The sequence below is a fragment of the Ictalurus punctatus genome, chromosome 10 (assembly GCF_001660625.3).
Source record: "Ictalurus punctatus breed USDA103 chromosome 10, Coco_2.0, whole genome shotgun sequence".
Lineage (NCBI taxonomy): Eukaryota > Metazoa > Chordata > Actinopteri > Siluriformes > Ictaluridae > Ictalurus > Ictalurus punctatus.
In genome coordinates this window covers 21,069,932-21,095,711 of record NC_030425.2, presented here as the reverse complement: position 1 = coordinate 21,095,711, position 25,780 = coordinate 21,069,932, and the positions used below count along the sequence as shown (strand labels likewise).

Below are 25,780 nucleotides of genomic sequence, written 5' to 3'. Positions count from 1 at the left end.
AAGGTTTGCAACCGAGCAACAACAGACGGTCTTAAAGGCTGTAGATTTAAGCTTCCTATTTTAAGAGAGTAAGGATCACACACTACCCAAGTTGCTGAACCCCTTAAACACAGTCATTGCTGTGACCTTGTACATTCCACCATTGGTTGCGGCCGCATGCTTGTGACGTCATCCACTCCACCACTGTGAAACTACAGACACAACACCCCAGCGCACTCATGATAATTAACGGGGACTTCAACTATGTCCCCCTCTCTAAAACCCTAACAAATTTCACACAGTATGTAAAATCCAAAACAAAGGAGTAGAATAAAATCTTGGACCAGCTGTATGCCAATTTGAAGGGGGCTCCACTGCCCTCCCCCCTCTAGGCAGATCAGACCACAACCTGATCTGTCTTGTACCAGTGTACAAGCCTGTAGTCAGACAGCAGCCCATCACTACCAAGTCTGTAAAGGTGTGGTCCAGTGAGACCAAAAAGGCCCTGCAGGACAGATTCCAGACTATGGACTGGGACCTGTTCCTAGAGGATCACACGTAGGACACTGAAGGACTCTCCCATTGTATTACAGACTACATACATTTCTGTGAGGACAGCGTTGTACCCACAAAGAAGGTCCGCTGTTTTTCAAAACAACAAGCCTTGGATCAACAAAGACATTAAAGCTCTCCTAAACAGAAAAAAGTGAGCATTCATGGCAGGAGACAATGTGCCATATACACACGCTTCAACTCTGGAACATGCCACCTCAAGAAAATCTCTGATGACTCCTCCATCGTGGGCTGCATCAGTGAAGATAAGGGGGAGGAGTACAAAGGCATGGTGCAGAGCTTCGTCAGATGGTCTGAGGATAACCACCTTCAGCTCAACATCTGCAAGACCAAAGAACTCATAGTGGACTTCCGCCGGAACAGAAAGCTTGCAACACCTATTACCATCTTGGCGAGAAAATAGAAATGGTGGACTTGTAAAAGTACCAGGAAGTGCACATTAACAACAAACTGGACTGGTCAGACAGTGGTCAAACACTGAAGCTCTAGAGAAGGGACAAAGCAGACTGTTTTTTCTTAGAGGTGCAGGTCCTTTGATGTGAGCAGCAAGCTACTGCAACTATTCTATCAGTCTATGGTAGATAGCGCCCTGTTCTTTGCCATGGCTGGACTTGTTGAATTAAATTGCAGAAATAAATGAACCTTTCCACGATATGCAAATTTTTTTAGATGCACCTGTAACATGGGTACCGTACTGTAATATTTATATTGTTTTAATGTCAGTATTTCTTTGTATTATTATATGTCTATACTGGTTATACCGTATAGCTACTATATGTATATAGTATTGTGTATACTGTACATATGCAATAAGTATATGGGCTATATGTATAGTGTGACTGTACATTGTTGACTGTTGTATATATTGTTCATATATAGTTTGTGCTTATGTTTACACATATTTATATACACACACATCCACTGTATTTAAATATTCCTGTATTTTTCTCCTTACTATCTCCATTTTTCCTTCACCTGTCTTGCTGCTGCTGTGACACCCAAAATTCTCCATCTGGGGATTAATAAAGTCTTATCTTATCTTCTGCCACAACTGCCTGTTTGCTATTTTTATTTATCCTGTATTTACTTTTTGCACTCTTAATTGTCATCGGCTGCTGATGCACCACTAGACTATGTACAGGATTGTGGGGAAAACATGTTTGAAAAACTCTGTGTTATAACCTGCTTGAAACTCCATCAGGAAGGCAGGAAGTAGGAATCTCACACTGGATTCAACTGTTAACACTGACTGCATAAAAAGTCTCTAGCCTAGGGCCATCCAGCATATTAGATCCACACTGCCATTATTTTATAGGCTGCTTATTGCCTGAATTTGAATCTTGGTTCTGTAATGTAACTCCTGTCTTTAGGTATGGTGTCAGTGATGTCATTTGAGGCAAGTATAATAATTTAGCTGTATGTACATTGTTAAATAACTCTTAGCATCTTTCCATACTTGTAGGCCCTGTGCATATCTATAAAAATTTTTAAAAAGCAAATGTAGGACCTCAAATGTCTTGTCTTATTGACTATATTTGGGGAAATAAGACGACTGTGCAAATATCATGTTTGGCTTATACATCACAGAAAGAATATGTAAATGCATCTTAAAATATGTAAATGCATCCCTAACTATTTGCTGTATGTTGAGTTTCTGATCTCAGATGTATGATCTCTGGGTTGGATGAATCATGAGAAAATGAGTTTCATGACCCAAGACACACAAGTCATTTTTGGTCCAAATAATGCAAACCAGGTTTTAACCAGATTACTTGAAAGGTTCAACAATTAATTTTAAAATATTGCCAAGAAAATCATGAGTGTGATATGCTGAAGTGTAACCTTAATATGGTATTTTGTAAGGAACATTATGTCACACATCATAAAAGTAAAGAAATGAAAAACCAGGTCAATTTTAATCACTCCTGCTTGATGCCTTGATCTGGACAATTGGAAACTTATACTCAATGATTTAAAGTGTGAGGACTTGTCTATTTTTCTCATTTATTTATTCTATCGTTTGTTCTCGGTTTCACTGTAGTGGCAAAAGCAAATATTTAAAAGTGCAAAAGCAAATATTTAAAAATCGAAGCCCTGCCCTTTTATGTATACACTGTGATCATATATTTGCAAAACTGCTAGATAAGAAAAAACTTTAGAAGGAGATGTTAAAATGCTTGTGGTCACCTGAAATGGCTTATGTTCTACAAATTCAAATTGTGTAAAAAATTTAAAGCAGCCAGTTATTCAATTCTGCCCCAATGCATTTTCAAAGCAGTGTCAAACAGATAAATTTATATAAATCAAAATAAAAAAACAGAGAGGGAGTGCAGACTCATAGGCCAGTGGAAATGGCAGGCACAGAGGCCACACCTCCTTCACTGGAACTGACAGATAAAGGCCAGACCTCCTTCAGTAAGACTGACAGGTACAGAGACCAACCTCCTTCACTAGAACTGACAGATTGACCTAATTGCTGATTAATGCTACAAATTAATAAGAAATAAACCTACAGTTCTTTGTGTTGATGCCTTATAATGATTTTACGCTCCCACACTATCACACAATGTAGTTGTATCATAACAGTTTTTCTCATGCATCTGTATTTTAGCTGTGACCAACTGCCCTCATATGCAAGAACGATCTCTAGAACGTGGTCAGATTCACAAAACAAAGAAGGATAATCTTGATCCTTACTCAGATTCTGCAGTGCGCAAAATAAAGTGTTGACAGACAATATTGTAATAACTATGAGACCATATAGTGACACCATGTTGGATATGACATTTAATGGTTACCAGTAGTGTTGTGCTGTGGAAGACAAGGCATATTAATCCACGTTAAGATACTGTGTGTGTAAAGAATATATAGAGGCTATATGCTAAAAATGTCTTCTGCACATTATACATATAAAACAATTCCAATGAGAATAATCAATATTTCTAGAGTTAGTTTAAACTAAAAGTTCTACACACAGGGTAAGTCATTACATCATGAGGAAAATCTCAACACGACCACAACCAAAGTATATCAATTCATATTTCAGAAAAAGACTCACCATCTTGCTCGGCAGCGCAGCAGGCGGGCTGGTCTTCAGAATCCACAACGGCTCCAACATTCCAGTACATGTTACAGAACTAACGCGAGAGTCTCAGTCCGACTACGCCATCACAAGACCCCCCACACAGCCCTATCAATTACTCCTTCACTGCAAGAAAAGAAAAAAACACATTAGAGAGATGATTTACGAGGTAGAATGTGAAAGAAGCTAAACTGAATGCCTTTTTTATATGCATGTTTTTGTCTGACCAAAGATTATACTTGCTTGACTCCTTATTTGCATAAAATAAGGAGTCAACAAAGCAGTAGTAAGGACGATCAATGCAAATCAAATCAGTCAGACATGCAAACGTATCATTTGAACTAATAAGCATAATGCTGTGGGCCCAAGATCTATTTTAACATGAAATGATATTTAGATTATGTATATGGAGTAAATTCTTATCCAATTTGTAATCAATTCTACACATTATATAATATATACAGTGCTGTGAAAAGGTATTACTTCTGTTTTTGTGCATGCCACACTAAATAGTTTTAGATCTTCAAACGAAATACAACATAAAACAAAAGCCACCTGAGAAAACACACAATACAGTTATTTTTTTTGTAATTATTGAAGCAAAAAATTATCCAAAACCTATCACCAATGTGAAAAATGAATCGCCGCCTTGAACTTAAAATATTTTTGTGCCACATTAGCAGCAATAATTGCAACCAAACACTTCCGATAACATGAGATCAGTCTTTCACTTACTTCTAGGACTAAGATTTACTCCTAGGCTTTGGATCATTGTCTTTCTGCATAATCCAGTTGCGCTTGAGTTTCAATTTACGGACTGAAGACCGGACATTCTCCTTTAGGATGAGAGCAGAATTCATGTTTCCCTTAATTATTGCAAGCTGCCCAGGCCCTGAAGCAACAAAGCATCTCGTCACCATCACACTTCCACCACCATGCTTCAGCAGTGAGGTATGATGTTCTTTTTGTGGAATTCTGTTTTTGGTTTACGCCAGATGTAACAGGACCCCTGTCTAGCAAACAGTTCCACTTTCAACTCAACAATCCACAGAATATTCTCCCAAAAGGTTTGAGGATAATCAAGCTGTGTTTTGGCTAAATTCAGACAAGCCTTAATGTTGTTCTGGGTTACTAGTGGTTTTCACCTCGCCACTCTTCCATAGATGACATTTTTGCCCAGTGTCTTTCTGATAGTGGAGTCATGAACAGTGACCTTATTTGATGCAAGAAAGGCCTGTAGGTCCTTTGATGTTGTCCTTGGCTCTTTTGTAACTTGCTGGATGTGTGGTTGCTGTGCTCTTGGAGGAATTTTGGAAGGTTGGTCACTTCTGGGAAAGTTCACTACTGTGCAGAGTTTTTCCATTTGGAGATAATGGCTCTCACTGTGGTTCTTTGGAGTCCCAGAGCCTTTGAAACTGCTTTGTAATCCTTCCCAGACTGATGTTTTTCAATTACCTTCTTAATCATCATTTCTGGAATTTATTTAAAATTTTGGCATAATGTGTTACTGGGTAAGACCTTTTAACCAATTTCATGCTGTTGAAAAAGTTCTACTTAAGTGTTGATTTGACTGAACAGGGTTTGCAGTAATCAGGTCTGGTTGTGTCTGGTCCAGCTGAACCCCATTATGAATGCAGCTTCATAGATTTGGGGAATTAGTAACTATGGGGGCAAATACATTTTCACACTAGCCCAGTTGGTATTGGATAACTTTTTTGCTTCAATAAATAACTTCATTAATCATTTAAAAACTGTATTTTGTGTTTACTCAGGTAGATTTTGTTTTAATTTCTGAAACAATTTATTAAGTGTTATAAACAAAAACAGAAGAAATCAGGACAAATACCTTTTCACAGCACTGCATAATATTTGTCATATCACCCAACCCTACTGTTAGCTATTACTTATTACTTACTTAACTTACGTATTAACATGTCTTGGTTGATTGACTACATTTAGGCTAAGGAGGAAATTGTTTTCATTTTATTCTTGGCTGAACCACCACTATAAGATCACAACAGTCAGTCTATGGCAGTCCAGGGATTCGCATTCACAACCTGCCAGTCAAAACCTTAACCTCCGAAGTACCATTACCTCAGTAGCCCAACACAGTGCACAGGGATGGACAAATCGATAACCCAAGTGCCCAAGACAAGCAGATTTTGTGTCCAGGATATTGTTTTTTTGTTTGTAGTTCACCTAGAAGAATAAAATAAAATAAAAGCCTACTACTTATCAAACTACTTACCAAATTAAAGTTTTGATCTGGTATGCATGTTTAAACATAGTATGTATTGTGGTGCTTGAAAATTTGTGAACCCTTTAGAATTTTCTATATTTCTGCACAAATATGACCTAAAACATCATCAAATTTTCACACAAGTCCAAAAGGTATATAAACAGAACCCAATTAAACAAATAATATTTTGTCTCATACTTGGTCATTTATTTATTGAGGAAAATGATCCAATATTACATATCTGGTGTGACCCCCTTGTGACCCCCCCTTATATAACTTTTAGGAGACACCAACATCTTCATTTCTGTTCATACTGACAGCTGTCCTCCAGTCTGCCTCCCAATAAGTGAGTTACAGTGCAGCCTACAGACATGACTCATTTATGCTCTGCCTGGAACAATGAAGTCATCAGTCCCTTTAATAAACAGACCAGAGACCTATTTTGCTTCCTACAATAGGCCTTCTACAATACATTTCAATGAGGCAACAAACATCGCTACAGTCACCACACCCTCTCTGTGCCAGGCTGTCATCAAGGGTAGGAGGTCTTTCTTTGCTCATGCCAAACCCGAGTCCACAGGCTTGTAAGTCATTGGACAATCCCACCTTATTATCCCTGATAGAAAAATTCAAATATTTACTAATGAAATATGAGAGGCTGTGGATTAACTAACAGTAACAGTGTTTTTTTTAACTAACAGTGGTTTTTAAACAGATTATGTGTGAATTAAAAAGACAAAAGAACAAAAAATAAGCACCCATGGACTTTCTTAAGCATGTGATGAGGTGCGATGTATTGAGAATGTGTGTGAATTGCGATGTATGTAAATGTGAGAATTAACTGTGTGTAATGTGCTGTGAAATAATTAGAAGTGTTAATATATGTATAATGTAAATGTAGGTAATGGAGTATAATGCAGTAATTTGCAATTGTAAATAATGTGTCTGTAATGAGTTTTGAAATTTCTCAATAAAAGTCTGATTTGAAAATGATTAACTAACAGTTCTATTTTAAGGAAGAGTCTAAGTTTTGCTCTTTAGCACTTTCAACCAAATTGAACTTTGTCTATCCACATACTTTTATTGCATGAAAACAGAAAATATTTGACCAGTAATCGATAAGAGAACAAATGAACAAATTCTCATATTTTAACACAATTTATGGTAGGTGTATTTAGAAAACCGCAGATGCTTTATATTGGTGCTTTACTTGCAGACAATCTGAACTCCACAGAAGACCATTACATCCATAGATGCACCATTAATCCAAAGGAAGACCACCAGACTCATACAGAACCCTATTAGAAAACCATTAAGCAGTTCTAAAATCAGTCACAGGTCATCTTTCCATCAGCAGTGTCAAACTCTGGGCTTGATAAGATTGAATGATGATGAGCTGAATCATCTGTTCCGCAGAAATGATTTTCATTCTATTAAAAGTATAGTCAGCAATTTCACTGTTGTTTCCTTCTAAACCGATATTCACCCACCCACCCACCCATACACCCACCTACACACACTCACACACTCACACACACATTCACACTTACCCACTCACATACACATTCACACTAACACACACTCACACCCACTCCTTTTACAGATACTAGGGCACAGCAAAAACCAGTTCTCCGTTGTTCATATCTGTATTACAGGGTTAGAGAGGTGCTTGAAACTTTGTGAACCCTTTAGAATTTTCTATATTTCTGCATAAATCTGACCTAAAACGTCATCAGATTTTCACACAAGTCCTAAAAGTAGATAAAGAGAACCCAATTAAAAAAATGAGACAAAAATATTATACTTGGTTACATTATACTATTAGATATCTGTGAGTGGCAAAAGTACGTGAAGCTTTGCTTTCAGTATCTCGTATAACCAAATAGCAATAACTGCAAGTAAACGTTTCTGGTAACTGTTGATCAGTCCTGCACATCAGCTTGGATGAATTTTAGCCCATTCCTCAGTATAGAACAGTTTCAACTCTGGGATGTTGGTTGGTTTCCTCACATGAACTGCTTGTTTCAGGTCCTTCCACAACATTTCTACTGGATTAAGGTCAGGACTTTGACTTGGCCAGTCCAAAACATTAACTTTATTCTTCTTTAACCATTCTTTGTTAGGATGACTTGTGTGCTTAGAGTTGTTGTCTTGCTGCATGACCAACTTTCTCTTGAGATTCAGTTTATGGACAGATGTCCTGACATTTTCCTTTAGTATTTGTTGGTATAATTCAGAATTCAGTGTTCCATCAATGATGAACACCACTATGTTTCACAGATGGGATAAGGTACTCGTGCTGGAATGCAGTGTTTTCCTTTCTTCAAACATAATGCTTCTCATTTAAATCAAAAAGGAATATTTTGGTCTCATCCATACACAAAACAATTTTTCACTGGCCTTCTGGCTTGTCCACATGAGATTTAGCAAACTGCAGACGGGCAGCAATGTTGCAACCTTGCCATGATCATGAACATTAACATTACTCAATGTGAGAGAGGCCTTAGTAGCTGAGAAATTTCCCTGTGTTCCTTGTTCACATTTTGCTCTTGGCGTGATGTTTGTTGGTTGACCACTACTGGAGACGGTAACAATGGTCTTGAATTTCCTCCATATGTACACAATCTCTCTGACTGTGGATTGGTGGAGTCCAGACTCTTTAGAGATAGTTCTGTAAACTTTTCCAGCCTGATGAGCATCAACAACTCTTTTTCTGAGACCCTCAGAAATCTCCTTTGTTCGTGCCATGATACACTTCCACAAACATGTGTTATGAAGATCAGACTCTGATAGATCCCCGTTCATGAAATAAAACAGGGCGCCCACTTACACCTGATTGTCATTCCATTGATTGAAATCACTTGACTCTAATTTCACCTTCAAATTAACTGCTATTCCTAGAGGTTCACATACTTTTGCCACTCACAGATATGTTATATTGGACCATTTTCCTCAATAAATAAAAGACCAAGTATAATATGTTTTCTCTCATTTGTTTAATTGGGTTCTCTTTATCTACTTTTAGGTAAATCTTATGATGTTTTAAGTCATATTTATGCAGAAATATAGAAAATTCTAAAGGGTTCACAAGCTTTCAGCACCACTGTAGTTATTGGACAGTTAGACTGTATAATTGATAATCTGATTACATGAGCCTGGTTTTGTCAAAAGCTGAAATCTGATTATGCAAAACAAATAAAAATGCACGTGCTGTGTTTTTTCATGGTATACACTGCAATTTCAAATCCCCAAATTAACTGAGATTGCATTTTGATTCATTTTTGCTTCCATATAAAGAAAAAAGTGCCCAAATGATGTAAGCATGAAGCTGTATTTTCATTGCCACCCACAGCATTACTGTACAAAGACTATCTCATACACTATATGGCCAAAAATATGTGATTACATGACCAACAGAGTACATATGTAAGCCTTCCCCAAACTGTTGCCACAAAGCTGGAAGCACAAAATTGTCTAGAATGCCTTTGTATGCTGTAATCCAAACCTGTTCAAGCATGAGAATGCCCCTGTGTACATAGCATGGTCCAGAAAGACATGTTTTGCTAAGGTTGGAGTGCAAAAACTTAAGTGACCTGAACGAAGCCCTGGCCTCAACACAACTGAACAACTTTGGGATGAACTAGATTGCTGACTCTACACCAGGTCTACTCACTCAACATTATGATGTCCGGAATAAGTATCCTGTAACTACCTAAACCTAAACAGTTCATGTCATTACAATGTGCAAGGAATAAATTTAGTGGTCTTGCCAGTAATTATAATTTGGAATTATCTGAGATATCATATCTGACTTACCTTAAATTTGTTAAACAACATAACAATAATGGGTCATAACATTTTTTACTTCTCAGCAGATACTTGATCAACAGCAGCTAGAATGTGCAGAGAACTTAAAATATAAAAAAACACCAATTCCACTTTTAACTTTAACCAAATGAAGAGAGGGAATAGTGAAGAAATGCACACAGTGTGTATCATGATATACAGGGTGTCCCAAAAGTCTCCATACAAAGGGGAAATTAACATTGGTTGGACCAGAGCATTTATATATATTATATTCCATTTAACTTCACCAATTTGGACTATTTTGTGTATGCCCATTACATGAAATCCAAATAAAAATCCATCCATTTAAATTACAGGTTGTAATGCAATAAAATAGGGAAAATGCCAAAGGGGTGAATACTTTTGCAAGGCACTGTAGTAATTTGTGTCATGTCTGATCCAATTTCAGACAGCTATAATGATAGAGCTGTCTGACCTGTCTTACCTGTGATTACCCTAATGAAAAAAACAATAGATACCATTTTAACAATAGAAACTTTTATGGTTTCCACTACAAATACCATTACAAACCATTACTGGTCCTTAGTGGTATCCACTAGATATAGCATGCCACCAATAGAAGACAACAGATTACCAGTAAAGACCCACCGGTACCATTAAAGTTTTACCATTAAAACCAATACAATTCCCATTATAACCATTACAAATTCTTTGAGGGTTTCTATTGTTTTGGTTTGTTTGTTTTTTATCTGCACGGTATTTTCAGTGTTGTCAGACTTAAACCAGGTTTGGTTAGTTAGGTCATGTTTGTGTTTACAAACACCATTTTGATGTGGTGGAATGAAATATTATGGGATATCAGGGTTAGTGGGTTATCCCATTTTCAAATATCAAGTTCACTAAGGAATTCATCAAAACTGAGCTACTGAAAATACTGTGAGAAAGTGAATGATGTTAGAAATCCATCTCTTAAGTGACAGTTAAAAGAATAACTTTTACGCGCCTCGCGCATAAAGCATAATCTTTCACAGCTGTCATGCTCGGTTAAGGAACGCATGCGCTCAAGCAGAGAAAACAAACAAATAACAACAAATAAACAAATGGATACATAAGGCAAACTGCAATCTGGACATAAATAGTAAAATGCTGTTATTATCTGACAAAACAGTGTAGAAAATCCCGCTAAATAAGTCGCAGTAGCTCTGAATTCGCGTGGTTTCAACTGAAAATTCCATAAGTTTGGAGACAAAGCAGGACACTTACCGACATTTCACATCGACATGCCGGTTTAAGCAAGCTCGAAACAGATTTAGACACTGTGGACAGCTCGGATATGTCCAAATGTCTGTGTTATGAAATGCAATCCAGCTCCTACACGCGGATTCACTTCTGCTTCACTTCCTGGTACTGCCGCAAAGCCCCGGCTTTCCCTTCAACTAAGGCAGGGTTGTTCTCTCAGATAATGAGACAGAGCCGGAGAAAAGAAACAGGATGAACAAGTATACTGCACTATTTTATCATGACCATGGTATATAAACTCGTGGTAAAAACTAATTCTAATGGAAATACTAATGGTTTCCACTACAAATGCCATTACAAACCATCAGCTAACCATTAAAGCCATTACCATTATCATTATTGGTCCTTAAAGGTATCCACTAGACAAAACATGCCACCAATAGGAGGCAACATATTACCAGTAAAGACCCACAGGGACCATTACCGTTTCCATTAGAACAGTATACAATTCCCATTATAACCATTAAAACCATTACAAATTCTATGAGGGTTTCTATTGTTTTGTTCGGAAGGGTATGTACAAGATTTCATCATGTTTTCCTGGTGTGCTATCCTCTAAGAGCGAGAATTAGTTTCAGTAAGAAAAAATCTCAAGATTCCGACCGTAAAAATAAAATAAAGTAATGACATGCAAAATAAGTGTCATGTTTTTGTTTTTGCAGGAATCTACTGTTCCAGTGTTTCAGGGCAAGAGTTCTTAAATGTTTTGCAGCCGTTTAACTGTAAATATAAAGTCCATAAATAGACCTATTTGTTTTGGGTTTATTTAGGTCTGGATTAAACCCATTGAAAATGTGTTTACTCATTTAACCAACCAGTCAGATAGTCTAGTAATTATAAGACCTCAATAATAAATATAATACAAGGTGGGGGACACCATGGACGGGGTGCCAATCCATCGCAGGGCACAATCACACACTACAGACAAATTGGAAACCATGCTTGTCTTTGGATTGTGGGAGAAAACCAGAGTACCTGGAGGAAACCCTCGAAGCGGGAATAAAACCCCCAACCCTGGAGACGAACATGCTAACCAGTAAGCCATCATGCCCCCCTTATCATCTATTATTCACTGTAATTGCTTCAACTGGCTCTTGTAATTCCAAACTGGGACTACCTTTATTAGAAAGCTGGTTATCAAAAAAGAGACATTTAAAATATACTCCATTGGAAAACGTAGTTTACACAAATAATGTTAAACTTCTAAGCCTATAGTTAGGGTTTTGATTAAAAATAAATGTAGGCCATACTTAGACATGTGAACATAATGAATTGTATCCAGTCATCCTAGTATAAAAGAAGTGTCTGATGCTATCAACTTGCAATCTGCATGAATAAACAATCACAAACTGCCATATAGCGTTTGGATATTGGACATGTAGGTGCTGGCCGACTTCATTTGTGGTAAGTAGGAAATTTGCTCAAGCTCATTTCCTCATCGTTCCTGCAAAACTTGTCCAACAAGTTTCTTCAAGAGTCTCTTTCATTGTTGATGCTATTCATGAAAAAGCACACCAGTTTGAACTTATTATACTCAGCAGCAGATATATCTGGGTCGTGCAGCAACTTATTCATGCAAAACATATAACAAACTCTCAGTAATAATGGTGATAACAAACAATGGAAACAATAAGAAGTGATTCTTTTTGCATAGTCTTTCCTAAAAGTCACTTTGACTATATTCCTTAGTGTTATTTGCAGGAAGAATAACCAGACGAATAACCAGATTTTGCTTCAAAAACAAATATTTTATTCAAAAGCTTAAGCATTTTTAATAGCTTTTAAATAGGTAAAAGCCATTTTAAGAGACAAAGTAAATGTGATGCATATATATTTAAAGTTTCAAAAACACCTCCCATATAATCTCCATATACATTCAGAAACAAGCAAAAAATAAATCTGTCCTTTCTCTTATTTACTTAATTCTAAATGCTGGTCCATTTAATAAGCCTTGAGAATGATTCTCCTATGGTTAGATTACTGTAACATTATTAGATATCTTCACTTAATAGTTGAAAAATGAATAGTGGATTGAGAACTTATGACAGTGAGTCTAAATAAACAAATAAATAAATGCTAACCTGGTAGCTATAACTTTCCTTACCTTTTAGCTTTATTAGTCTCGCAGCTCCTAGGCAAAACCAGGAAGCGAACTTCATACACCATGCATGTCTAGGCTAAATGGCTACATTTGGAATAAGTGGAAAATTGTGTAAATTGTATTTGTAGCCAGACTATCGCATAAACCGAGGCAGGAGGAGGAATTCACTAACCACGTGAAAGCAAAAACAAACATTTGTAATCTTCAAATCTTTTGGTGATTTACAAAAAAGACAAAGATATCCAGATTAAATAAAAAAACAAACATTATACACACATTTTTTTCCCTGTACATAACATCTATATAGAATAAAAAAGACTAGAAGATAAAGAGCTTGCAGATATATAAGAAGTCATTTCAGTAGGGAAAACATAACGTCCATTGTGTAGACCATTTGTTTCCTAGGTACCACGTTTTTGAAGCGCTGTATAAATGGACGGTGGATGAGAGGTCACCAGGGTCAGCTCCAAACAGCGGCGTCTCAAATCTTTAGCTGCTCACTGAGTTTTATGGTGACGGCTTTGACCTCGGTGTACTCCGCCAACACGTACTCGCCACTGCACACAGAGTACCACGATTAGCTTCTATGCAGAGTATTACAGTGAAGACCGAATGAGAAAATTATCGTACTTACAGCTCTCGCCCATTCCCTGACATCTTGTAGCCACCAAAAGGTGACTGGGCATGGAGGGCGTTGTAGCAGTTCACCCTAATAACACAAGGAAAGAACGACAGCTTAGAATTTTAATATAACTATAATACTGCAATTCTATTGTGCCATATCTTATATTAATATTAATGTATTTTCCAGACTATGAAAATCTTTTATGCTCCTTTACACTACAGCACTGCTGAATTCTTGACTCTAATAGGTCAGAAGGGTGTTGATTAATTTTCTATAACAACAGCTCTGATTTCAAATCATAGGCTAATATTAATGCACTTGCGGCAATATGTTAGCCTTTCTATAGTAACAAATGATTAGGTTATAAGGTGGACGCTCCACATAATCTAAATCTAATAATAAATGGATTAAAAATCATGTTGCTATTTAACAAAATAAAAATGTATAATCATTGATATGGTGATGTTTTCTGTAAGGATATGAGTACATATGTAACATTTATGGATGAAGTCTCTGGTTTTCTGTGACAAGAAAGTCTTCAGAACAGAGGAGATTGCACTTTGCATTTTAAAATAATTGGTGGCTTGACAAGCTGCATATTTTTATATTATTATCATTGTAAGAAAAAAAAGAGACAATGGTGAAGGAACAACTGTTTATAGTCATAACAGGACGTTCTTGTGGACATTCAGTAGTTACTATAATTACATCGAAGTGATTAAATTTAAAAGCATGACATGTTATTCATTAATAATTTGATTTTTTTAAAAAGTATTGTTGGCAAACTGCTCTGGTATCATACCACCCTGCTGTTGATTGTTTTTCTATAACAGCATGCCGTGTCGTGTTTTATTCCTTATACAGCAAAATGACATACACTATATAACAATTGTTTTGTATGCTTAATATATTATTCTAAGGTGCAGTTTTATATATGTTACTCTCATAGCTAATGAAGCAAATATTAGAAACCAAACATGACTCCAACCAGTCAGCCACATGTGATTTAATTATAACAATTCAATTTTTGACTGAACGGTTTCTTTCAAACCAACCTGTCTTTAGGATAAGGATACATGCTTTAATCCTTATAACAGTTTCACTCACTAAAGACTACAGTTATTGAGTTGCACTTTTTTGTTTATTTATTTATTTATTTATATACAAATGGGCATGTGGAATTTATAACTCAAATTTGAACAGTATTTTAATGTTATTTCATTCTTTAATAAGAAGTGGTTGAATAATACAATAATGCTACTTATACTATTGAATGTATATGGGTACTTTCTGTGTACTGGAGTGATTTAGTATGGAAACCATGACTAATAAATCTCAGTGACATAAGTTCACAAATACATAAATCCAAAATGAAAGTTAGATCAGCATTGCAGTGTTGAAACTATATCTATTTTTGGAGGATGATGATGATGATGATGATGATCTCAGCGGTATGATAATAGGGTACACATCAGCATGTATCATTACAAAATTGTACCATCGAGTGGTTAGTCTAGAGAACTAGTGAGACTAAGAACTTCACTGTTGGAATCAAAAGGTTATTATGGTACCGTTTTCTAGTTCTAAACCATCACAGTTGTTTTAACTGGAAACATAACAATAATTTGATAAGTTCAAGATAGCCTAAATAACACCCCAGTCATTAAGATGAACAACTCATTTATTCAATTTGTGTAGCTTCGCAGGATTTGGCATAACAGAAGTTCACTGAATAAAATGAAGATTTGATTCTGACATATGTTATTACATTGAAATGGATGTGTAATTATTATTATTACTATAACTTTTTTGCACATTGCAAATTTGGAAGATGGCAGGCCAGAGGTTAATTATCAGCCATTGAAGCAGTTGAGAGTTAAAGGTTAGGGGTCCCAGAGTGGATTTGAACGTGACTAGTGTTTCCAGTCAAACAGATATTCCAGAAAGTTCCACCAGGGGTCAGTGTCTGACTTAAAGAGTTTCATAATGAAGCGTGACTTTATATTCTACTCAGTGATGCAGATTTACACCAAATTGGGATAAATTTGGAACAAGGCTGCAGGGGTGGGGGGTGTTGGGGTGTGGGGGCGGAAGCAAACCTGAAGGTGGTGTGTTTTTGTATAAAAAATATTATATAAATATATTTTTATGTAAAAATTATGTACAAATATTTGGCTATGGCAAAGAAAGGGACAGTGCAAATGCAGACAGTGTAACTATGATGTACAGAGCCATTTCTGTTTAAGGGGAATTACACTAGCACTCTAGATTAGATTTTAGATTAGTTAGATTAGATTTAGATTTTGACGGTACATGGCTTCTTCTTTTTCAACAGGTGACTACAACAATTGTTTTTTAGACCAATGAATGAACAAACTTAAATGATGTACGAGATAGAAATGTAGTTGAGTTAACAATATGCTGAGACCTGGCAACCATGATTCTATTAGTTGCTGGTTAGCCTCAACATTAGTTCCATATCATCTTGTGATATTTCACTTATTAAAGCTTTAAGCTTTTTAATAAAACAATATTGTTCTGTGTATTAGTTAATAAAATAATGATCCTGTATGTATGTATATAGCACAGGAGTGTTTGGATAATGATGTTCATATTTGCGTAAATGAGCGATGTAGTCCTCTTTTCTTAAATGGATAAGCTATTGTAGGAAACTCATGAGTAGCTATGACTAGATATGATAGTGTGTAACCTACTTAAACATGTTACACACACACACACACACACACACACACACACACACACATATATATATATATATATATATATATATATATATATATATATATATAATACAGTGCTACTTGCATCCCCTCTCATCTAATTTTTATAGAGGGTCTGACTGGAACTAAGGGTCTCAGATCCCCAAAATCCACCATATTGTCCATCCATATGTGTCCACAATGTCATTGTGAATGTAAGTGATTTGCTGTCTCACCACACAGTGCCAGCCTCCAGAGCCGAGGACACACTCAGTGCTCGATCTACGCTCCGGGTGAACACGGCTGCCGCCAGGCCATAATGGGTTCTGTTTGCCCTGTCAATCACTTCTTCCTGACTCTTAAACTTCAAAATGCACTGAACTGGCCCAAAGATCTACAACACAACAACATCCCTTTTTATTTAACAGCAGTATTTTAATTTACTATAGCATAGGCAATTATAAAGTTGGATTATTGACAACAACAAAGGTCCTTTCAATCTTTTAAAGGAGCAGTGACAAATTAAACTAACACAATGCTCTCATTACAGCAAACGCAAGTAGTCAGTTAGCCAAGATACATTTGCTGTCCAAAGTTATTCGATAAGGGAAGCGACCAGTATAGCATTGTGTAAACTGTATATCTAAATCATCACACATTTACCTGAAGCCTCATCATTTGTATCTCAGATAGACTATATGTGTGGATTCTGACACCATAATCACTTTCCAGTGTAAAAATTATGTGCTTTCTTAAATTTTTATTTTATTTTATTTTTTAGCACATAGTTCATTATTAAATTGCACAAGCATCAGACTCAGGTAGGTAAGTTATTCAAATTATAGTATAGTCCCAATTTGACTTGTATAAGCTTTACTTTACAAGGCTCTAAAAACCAACTAGTCAATAATAAATGTTAAATAAAAATAACAGTATTTACTGCAATATTTAACATGACAAATGATAAACCTATGTACCTACATTAACCATTGATAGACCAAAAGTAATGTTTATAAAGCAATCAAATAAATTAATAAATGTAGTAATTAGAAGTGTAGTAGTAGTATAGTAGTGTTGATGTCTGTTTAAATGTTAATCAAATACACCTGTATTGACTGCTTATTCAATGCATGACGAAAATAAATCAATAGAAATGATCAGTAATGTAATTACAGCATGTCTGTAAATGTTGCTAAAGTACTGATCTGAAATCCAGTCTACAAGTGTAAAAATTGGAAGCTGCTTTTCAGCCTCAGGTCTGAACATATTCATATTAGTTACTTGTTAAATGTTATTTATGGTGTATTAATGCTGAAGTTCACGGTTGGTTCATGTTGACTTTGTGTTCAATTATGTCAGATAAGGGAACGTTAATGTAAAACATTACCATTTATTGTTTTATTATTTATTTGAAATAATAATATAAGAAAATAAAAAATTCTACTTTGAGGTGAGGGTGTGATGACTTAAATGCGCTCATAGTTCTAAAGGACCAAAATTCAGGCACCAAACGTGTCCTGACTGTTCAACTATATTGACATCAAGTGGAAAATTGGCTTAAATACTGTATTTATTATTATTTACTTTTGATTTGGACAAAAAATCAGATTCATAGCTCTACAGACAGACAAACATATAGGTGAATAGCTAGTGTAAATTAGCTCTTCTTGGAATTTAATACCCAGAATTATGTGCATTAGCGGCAGTTAAATACATTTTGTTATAGCTTTCACATATTTGTTTACTCTGACCCGTAGAGGGCAGCTAAATCTAATGCTACATTGAGTTCTCAACAATGTTATCATAAAAATGTGATTAAAACATTCCCTAAAGCAAGTGTGTTAAATATCAGACTATATATAAACAAGTGGCAATCGGAAGATTAAACACAGCAGATTTACCTCCTCCTTGGCCAGGCGCATGTGGTCTTTGACATCTGAGAAGATGGTGGGATGGATGAACAGAGCTTTGTCCTTAATTGCATTTCCTCCACACTCCAGCTTTGCTCCCTCACTCTTCCCGCTCTCTACCAGCTCCATGATATTATCAAATTGCTGCTGACTAATCTATACACACAATATTAAAATAAGGACACTAACAAACACAATTTAAGTTGTGGCACTGGAATGATTGTGTATTATATATTTGAAGGATAATGAGAGGACGAGGTGATGGGATGTTGTACCTGAGGGCCGTGTGTCGTTCGGGGGTCCATGGGGTCACCGGCTACGATTCTCTTAGCACTTTCAACGCTGAGCCTCACAAACTCGTCATACACACACTCCTCAACAAACACACGCGAGGCAGCGGTGCAGCATTGGCCCTGGTTGTAGAAGGCACCCTTCTGAGCTTCCTGCACTGCTAACTGCACTGTATACACACACACACACACACACACACACACACACACACACACACACACACACACACACACACACACACAGCCACTAATTCAACTATATTTTTGATATTGTCTACATTATAGGAATAAAGGTTAAATATAACGCTATAGAATTCTTCAGTTTGTAAATAAAATGAAAAAAAATGTCAGCATGTCAAAAACTAATAAATCAATTACTTTCAAATAATTAAATAATATAAACAAGTAAATAAAAAATAATTATTTTTCTAGACAATTTATTCACAATTTAAATTATATTTATTTTCAGCATTTACAATATTTTTCCCCCTCTGATCAAATCTGTTCTTCTTAAACTTATACTTAGAAGAGTGTGAAATAAATGGCTAAAAACAAATTTGATTATTTGTCAATGCTAAACTCCACACTTCTGAACATCTGGCCTGATTTATAACTAAATTTGATAAATTGTACAATACAAATGTTACGGTTGCTACCATATGTCCTCACTTCAGGACATGAGGATCCCCAGTAGCTTTACAGGTGGTCTACTACTACCTACAGTAGTGAGTATAGTTAGATAAAGGAACAAGATGATGATGCTGCCTTTTATTATGTTATTGGTTCTGCATGATTTAACAGTAGATACAGTACAATAGTGAAAATCATGATCATAGTTCTCAAAGCCTGCCACTGTCCCTGTTGCATACATAAAAAAACTCTTGTATCGCAGGTGTCACATTGATGTGGCAAAGGATTCTGTACTACCCCCCATTTATTAACCTGCCAATTGTGACCGGCCAGCTAGTTTTTCCCTATCATACGACAGTTACCAATGAAGGAGGGTGAAGATTGACACGTGCTTCCACCGATACATGTGAAGCTAGCCAACAGCATCTTTTTGAACTGCTGTTCATGCTGCATCCCAAGACAGGGCAGTGCATCACAAAATGGAGATAAGCACTGTCTATCCTTTTCTGCATACATGAGCTTACAGACACCTATCATTGTCTAGTGTTGATGTGATTCACAGGGGAGCGAGTATGCCATCCCTCCCACCCAGAGAGCACGGCCCATTTTGCTCTTTAGACATGGATGGCTGTTGCCTTGTTGTGATTTATGACCTTGTAACCTCCTGACATTAGGGTGAATGCTTTTCTGTTGCCCCACTCAGGAGCCTCCAGTTTTCTGTAGTCTCAACCAAGAGAGTGATAACTTCTGTTTAGGTATATAAGCTTTGATTTCAAACTATATGAGGACTATGAACAGGGAGTTTTATGTTTCAGACTGTCTCAAGATGAAGTTCACAGCTTTTTGTCATATGTATACAGTGAAGCTGTGGACACCCAGGAAAACCTGCTGTCTCTTCTCGGTGGTTATGTCACATCACATGACAGAAGACTTCATTGATGCACAAGAAATTGGCCTGCGATGGAAAGCAAGGAAGCAAGAGAATATCTTCTTACCACAAAATAAGGGAACAGAACCACCACAGAATATGCATTAGTCCAGTGGTCACCAACATTCTTCTTGAGATCTACCTTCCTGCAAGTTTCATCTCCAACCAAAATCTAACACACCTGTTTTAGTTGATCAAGAGCTTCTTAAGGCAATGATTAGATGGTCATGTGGGCACCATTATGGTTGGAGCAAAGGTGTTATGGAAGGTAAATATATAGGAACAGGGCTGGTGACCACTGTATTAGTCAGTGGGTTGAAAGAGCCACCTCTCATCACAGGTTTCTGCAAAGATCTCCAGGCCAGTGTTGGCCTATTGTGATAGCCACTTGACATGGACAGTCGCATAATCTTAGCTATTTATTTGGACAAACTGTTAAAGGACAGGGCATACGGTGTTTCAGTGCCCAACCTGCCTCAACATGATGAGAACCAGGAACTCATACACCCCCCTAGAAAGTACAAGAAGCAAAGAAAGAGGACTGAGAGGACTGTGTTTCGACCATAAAGAGGAAACACATCTTGCTTCTGGTCACACTCTTGCCCAAGTTACCCACTTTTTTGTCAGACTCCCATGGCCACAGCAACATAACCCCATGTCTAGATTATTTTAGCATTCATCACTATCAAAAGCCCAACTCTCAAGCAAGCATCCAAAATTCACTCCTGCTATTCTGTAGACTTCAGCAAAGCCAAGGCATGTACACTTCCTCTGCACCATTCATATTACTGTGCCAGAGACCTGCTGTCTTCAACAAGTATCTACTCTACTCTACTCATTCATCGCAAGTTTATCCTATATCTGCTGCTGAGTATAAAGCTATGGAAACAAAGATGCATATGACCATCTACCTTACAAATAACTCCCGGATTCATCTTTGTGCATAAGAAGGGGGAAGGCTTTGTATATGTACTGATTACAAGCATAACGAAAGTCCTGGTACCCATGATCCTCAGGGACATCAGCCCCTGAGCAACTAAGAAATAACAATATTTTACCAAACTCGAACTTGAAGAAGAACTAGTTGAAAACCACTTTTAGTACCTCCTCCGGTCACTATGCATAATACATAATGTCATACAGTCTAGTCAGTGCATTCTCTGTATGCCAACCATTTAATAAACAACAATTGACAATATCTTGATCTACTGTGCCCTCCACTAATATTGACACCCTTGGTAAATATTAGCAAAGAAGACTGTGAAAAATTCTTTATTGTTAAACCTTCTGATCTTTTGTTAAAAAAAATTCACAAAAAGACCCTGTTCTTATGGATATGAAATAATTGAAAATACAACACAGGTTTGTAAAAAAAATATTTGCTAAATATATTTGTGCAACAATTATTGGCACCCCTGTGAATTCATATGAGGAAAATACCAGTATTATAACAATACTTATATGATATAACCATTGATATTTTACATTTTTAGTACACCTGGGTGACTAGGTGCATGACTTCCTGTTTCACAGTTATAAATATGAGGTAACACATAGGGTAAATTCCCTTAGTCATTCATAACAATGGGTAAGACCAAGGAATATAGCTGTGATGTGCCCCAAAAGGTTGTTGAGCTTCACAACATGGGAAGTGGCTATAAGAAAATAGCACAAGCATTGAAAACGCCCATTTCCACCATCAGGGCAATAATTAAGAAGTTCCAGTCAACTAGAAATGTTATGAATAATATGGAATTAGATGTGTGCATATAGTGTCTCAACGCACTGTGAAGAGGATGGTTCGAGTGGCCAAAAAATCTCAAAAGAATCACAGCTGGAGAACTGCAAAAGTTGTTGTTAGAAAGTCTCAAAAACTACAATCTGAAGCCTCTACTCTCATCCAAAAACAAACTCAAGCATCTTCAGTTTGTCAGACACTACTGGAACTTCAAATGGGATCGGGTTCTATGGTGAAACCAAAATAGAACTTTTGGCAATAAACACCAGAGGTGGTTTTGGCACACACAGAGACTTATTCATATGGAAAAGTACCCCATGTCCACAGTTAAATATGGTGGTCGCTCTTTAATGTTTTGGGGCTGTTTTTCTGCCAAAGGACCTGGACATTTTGTTAGGATACATGGCGTCATGGAGAGATAATAAATGAAAACCTGACTGCCTCTGCCAGAAAGCTTAAAATAGGCCATGGTTGGATCTTCCGGCAGGACAATGATCCAAAACATGACCACAAAATCAAAGTTCTGCCATGGCCATCCCAGTCCCCTGACTTGAAACACGTAGAAAACCTGTGTGGTGAACTGTAGAGGAGAGTCCACCTTGAAATTTGAAGGATCTGGAGAGATTCTGTATGGAGGAATGGTCTCAGATCACTTGCCATGTATTCTCCAACGTCATTAGGCATTATAGGAGACAACTCAGAGCTGTTATCTTGACAAAGGGAGGTAGCACAAAGTATTTATTAAAGGTTGTCCATAATTGTTACACATCTATATTTAACAAAGATATTTTTGGATAAACCTGTGTTTTGTTTGCAATTGTTTTATATCCATGAGAGCAGAGTATTTTTGTGAAATTTTTAAACAAAAGATCAAAAGGTTAAACAATAAAAACAATTTTTCACAGCCTTCTTTGCTCATATTTACCAAGGGTTCCAATAGTGGAGGGCACGGTAGTTTCCCCCTTTCAAAACACATGCCCACCATTTTAATTAAATGATGAACACCAGCTCTTTGTCAAAGAAGAAAAGTGTGAAATATTTGTTTTACATGCCTCAGATAACGTTCCTGGGAACTGTCATTAATGAGGAGGGACTGTTTTCATATACAGTATCTCACAAAAGTGAGTACACTCCTCACATTTTTGTAAATATTTGATTATATCTTTTCATGTGACAACACTGAAGAAATGACACTTGCTACAATGTAAAGTATTGAGTGTACATCTTGTGTAACAGTGTAAATTTGCTGTCCCCTCAAAATAACTCAACACACAGCCATTAATATCTAAACCGCTGGCAACAAAAGCGAGGACACCCCTAAGTGAAAATGTCCAAATTGGGCCCAATTAGTCATTTTCCCTCCCTGGTGTCATGTGACTTGTTAGTGTTACAAGGTCTGAGGTGTGAATGGGGAGCAGGTGTGTTAAATTTGGTGTCATCGCTCTCACACTCCCTCATACTGGTCACTGGAAGTTCAACATGGCACCTCATGGCAAAGAACTCTCTGAGGATCTGAAAAAAAGAACTGCTGCTCTACATAAAGATGGCCTAGGCTATAAGAAGATTGCCAAGACCCTGACACTGAGCTACAGCATGGTATGTCCATCCAGTTCATTGTGAAGTCTCACTCCTGCTTTTAACCTGAGATGATTCCGAGCCTTAATATCAATATTCTTGTTTTGAATAGTTCTGCTTTAGTTTAAAATTTGTCTAGTATATTCTGTTTATTTACAGCCTGCATTCACATCCAGACCATGTGTAATCCCCTGACAGGTTATGAGTGCATTTGTGCACATAGGTTATGAGTGCATGAGTGCATGAGTGCACTTTGCTTGAGTCTATATGCTTCCCTTCCTTTTCTTGTTAGCTAATACTAATACTAAAACTAATAAAGCCTAATAAAAAATGGCTAATTAAACTAATTAAACTCTTAGACACACTATTGATCAACTATATTTGTTTTAAAGTAAAATTATGTACATGTCAGATTTGCTGAAGGTTGTTTGCATTAATTTAATTAGGATTTGCTCATTTCATTCAAAGCTGACCAACAGTTTATCACAGATTTAACCTTATATAAGGCAGTTCCTAAATTGAAGATATTTTAAAAATGGTACTTGGTAAAAGTTACATAAGCTGCACCTCCCCTATTTCTTTCTGTGATGCTGCAGATAATTGTACTGTATATGTATAAGGTTAAGGTGACTAAAAGCTTTTTTATTAAAATCTTTATATTAAGCTTCATATTGAAAATATTTTCAGAACATTAAGTGCAAGCTGTGTAACTGCTGGTCTCCATCTGTTCCCTACATTCCTTCCACTCCTAATTAATGGCCTTGTTTATTATATTTACTGTAGGGTTAACCCATTTTATACAGTTGTAATCAAAATTATTCAACCCCGTTGCGAATCAGGTTTATTATCAAAATGTACAGACTTTCAGCTGTTTGCAATGAACAAATCAAACAAAAGCAATTGAAATAGTTCAACACAACAAATGCTTCAAGTGGTTTCCCCAAATTCAGCTGAAAATGCAACTTATAATGACTTCTCCAGTTTCTAAATTATTCAACCCCTTCATAGTAAGCATCTTTAGTACTTAGTAGAGCACCCTTTTGCTGTTATGACCTGCTGCAAACGAGATGCACAGCTTCTGGCAGCGTTCCTGAGGAATCTTAGCTCATTCCTCATGAGCAGGAGCCTCCAGTTCAGTAATATTCTTGGGTTTGGGTGCTGCAACTGCCTTCTTCAAATCCCACCAGAGATTTTCTATTGGGTTCATGTCAGGAGACTGTGATGGCCCTGTAGAATCTTCCAACACTTCTTCTGCAACCAAGCCTTGGTGGAATTTGAGGTAAGCTTGGGATCATTGTCCTGTTGGAAGGTGTAAAGACATCCAAGTTTCAGCTTAATCACAGACGACATGACTTTTTCTCAGAGCATTTCCTGATACTTCAATGAATCCATCTTTCCTTCTACACTCTGCAGGTTTATAGTGCCAGAGGATGCAAAGCAGACCCAGAGCATCACCGAGCCACCACCATGCCTGACTGTGGACAGAGTGTTCTTTCTTCATTCTTTTTTTTCCAGATATACCGCTGATGCATTATGTCGAAAAGTTCCAAGTTGTTTCATCACTCTACAGAACAGAATCCTAAAACTTCTGTGGCTTATTTTTATGATTTTGAGCGACTTCTCTGGCATGGAAACTGTCTGTGTTTAGTATGTGCCTTACTGTGCTCACTGAAACCTCAGTGCCTGTTGCCACCAAGTCTTGCTGCAGGTCTTTTGCAGTCACTCAAGGGTTTTTCACAACCTGCCTTCTCAGAAATCTGTTTGCAGCTGGTGATTGCTTCTGCCCCCAGCCAGTTTCAGGTATTTCATGTGTTCCAGCTCAAGCACACCTGATGCAACTAATAAACACCTGTTTTGCATATTTGTGCTGTTGTGAGGGATTCTATTCAGGGGGTTGAATAATTTAGAAACTGGAGAAGTCATTATAAGTTTCATATTCAGTTGAATTCGGGGAAACCACTTGAAGCATTCCCTGTGTTGAACTATTTCAATTGCTTTTGTTTCATTTGTTCATTGCAAACAGCTGAAAGTCTGTAAATTTTGACAATAAACCTGATTTGCAATGTGGGTTGCAACTGTAGTTAATGAATAATATGCTTTCAGATGGGTAACTGAATAGTAAACTGAGACTTTAAGCTGTTAACCATATTTGAATGCACCTGAGAAAGTCTGAACACGTCATTGATTTGATTTTCCAGTCCTTCTTCAGCTTTTATATTTATTTCCAGGTACTGTGGTTAGTTTTGTTTTCATCAGACCCTTAATGTGCCTCTTACAGCCTGAG

The 25,780-nt window shown here is 36.9% G+C and overlaps 2 protein-coding genes across 3 annotated transcripts in view; both read right to left on the bottom strand.

Annotated features, from left to right (window-relative positions):
- lrrk1 (leucine-rich repeat kinase 1) overlaps positions 1 to 11,133 on the bottom strand; it is a 125,836-nt gene extending 114,703 nt beyond the window's left edge. The window contains exons 1-3 of one of the 2 annotated variants that reach the window (XM_017478288.3): positions 10,944 to 11,133; positions 5,729 to 5,833; positions 3,611 to 3,760 (exon numbers count right to left, since the gene is read on the bottom strand). In XM_017478288.3, the coding sequence (XP_017333777.1) occupies positions 3,611 to 3,680 (70 nt within the window). In that variant the 5' untranslated portion in view covers positions 3,681 to 3,760; positions 5,729 to 5,833; positions 10,944 to 11,133. The remainder of the gene's footprint in view (positions 1 to 3,610; positions 3,761 to 5,728; positions 5,834 to 10,943) is intronic. The other variant, XM_017478287.3, reaches the window with a different exon arrangement.
- A 1,573-nt stretch (positions 11,134 to 12,706) lies between these two features.
- The window catches only part of aldh1a3 (aldehyde dehydrogenase 1 family, member A3), a 28,255-nt gene continuing 15,181 nt past the window's right edge, over positions 12,707 to 25,780 (bottom strand). Inside the window, exons 9-13 of the mRNA XM_017479048.3 lie at positions 18,611 to 18,795; positions 18,327 to 18,491; positions 16,662 to 16,819; positions 13,715 to 13,789; positions 12,707 to 13,637 (exon numbers count right to left, since the gene is read on the bottom strand). Coding sequence (XP_017334537.1) covers positions 13,562 to 13,637; positions 13,715 to 13,789; positions 16,662 to 16,819; positions 18,327 to 18,491; positions 18,611 to 18,795 — 659 coding nt within the window. The 3' untranslated portion in view covers positions 12,707 to 13,561. The remainder of the gene's footprint in view (positions 13,638 to 13,714; positions 13,790 to 16,661; positions 16,820 to 18,326; positions 18,492 to 18,610; positions 18,796 to 25,780) is intronic.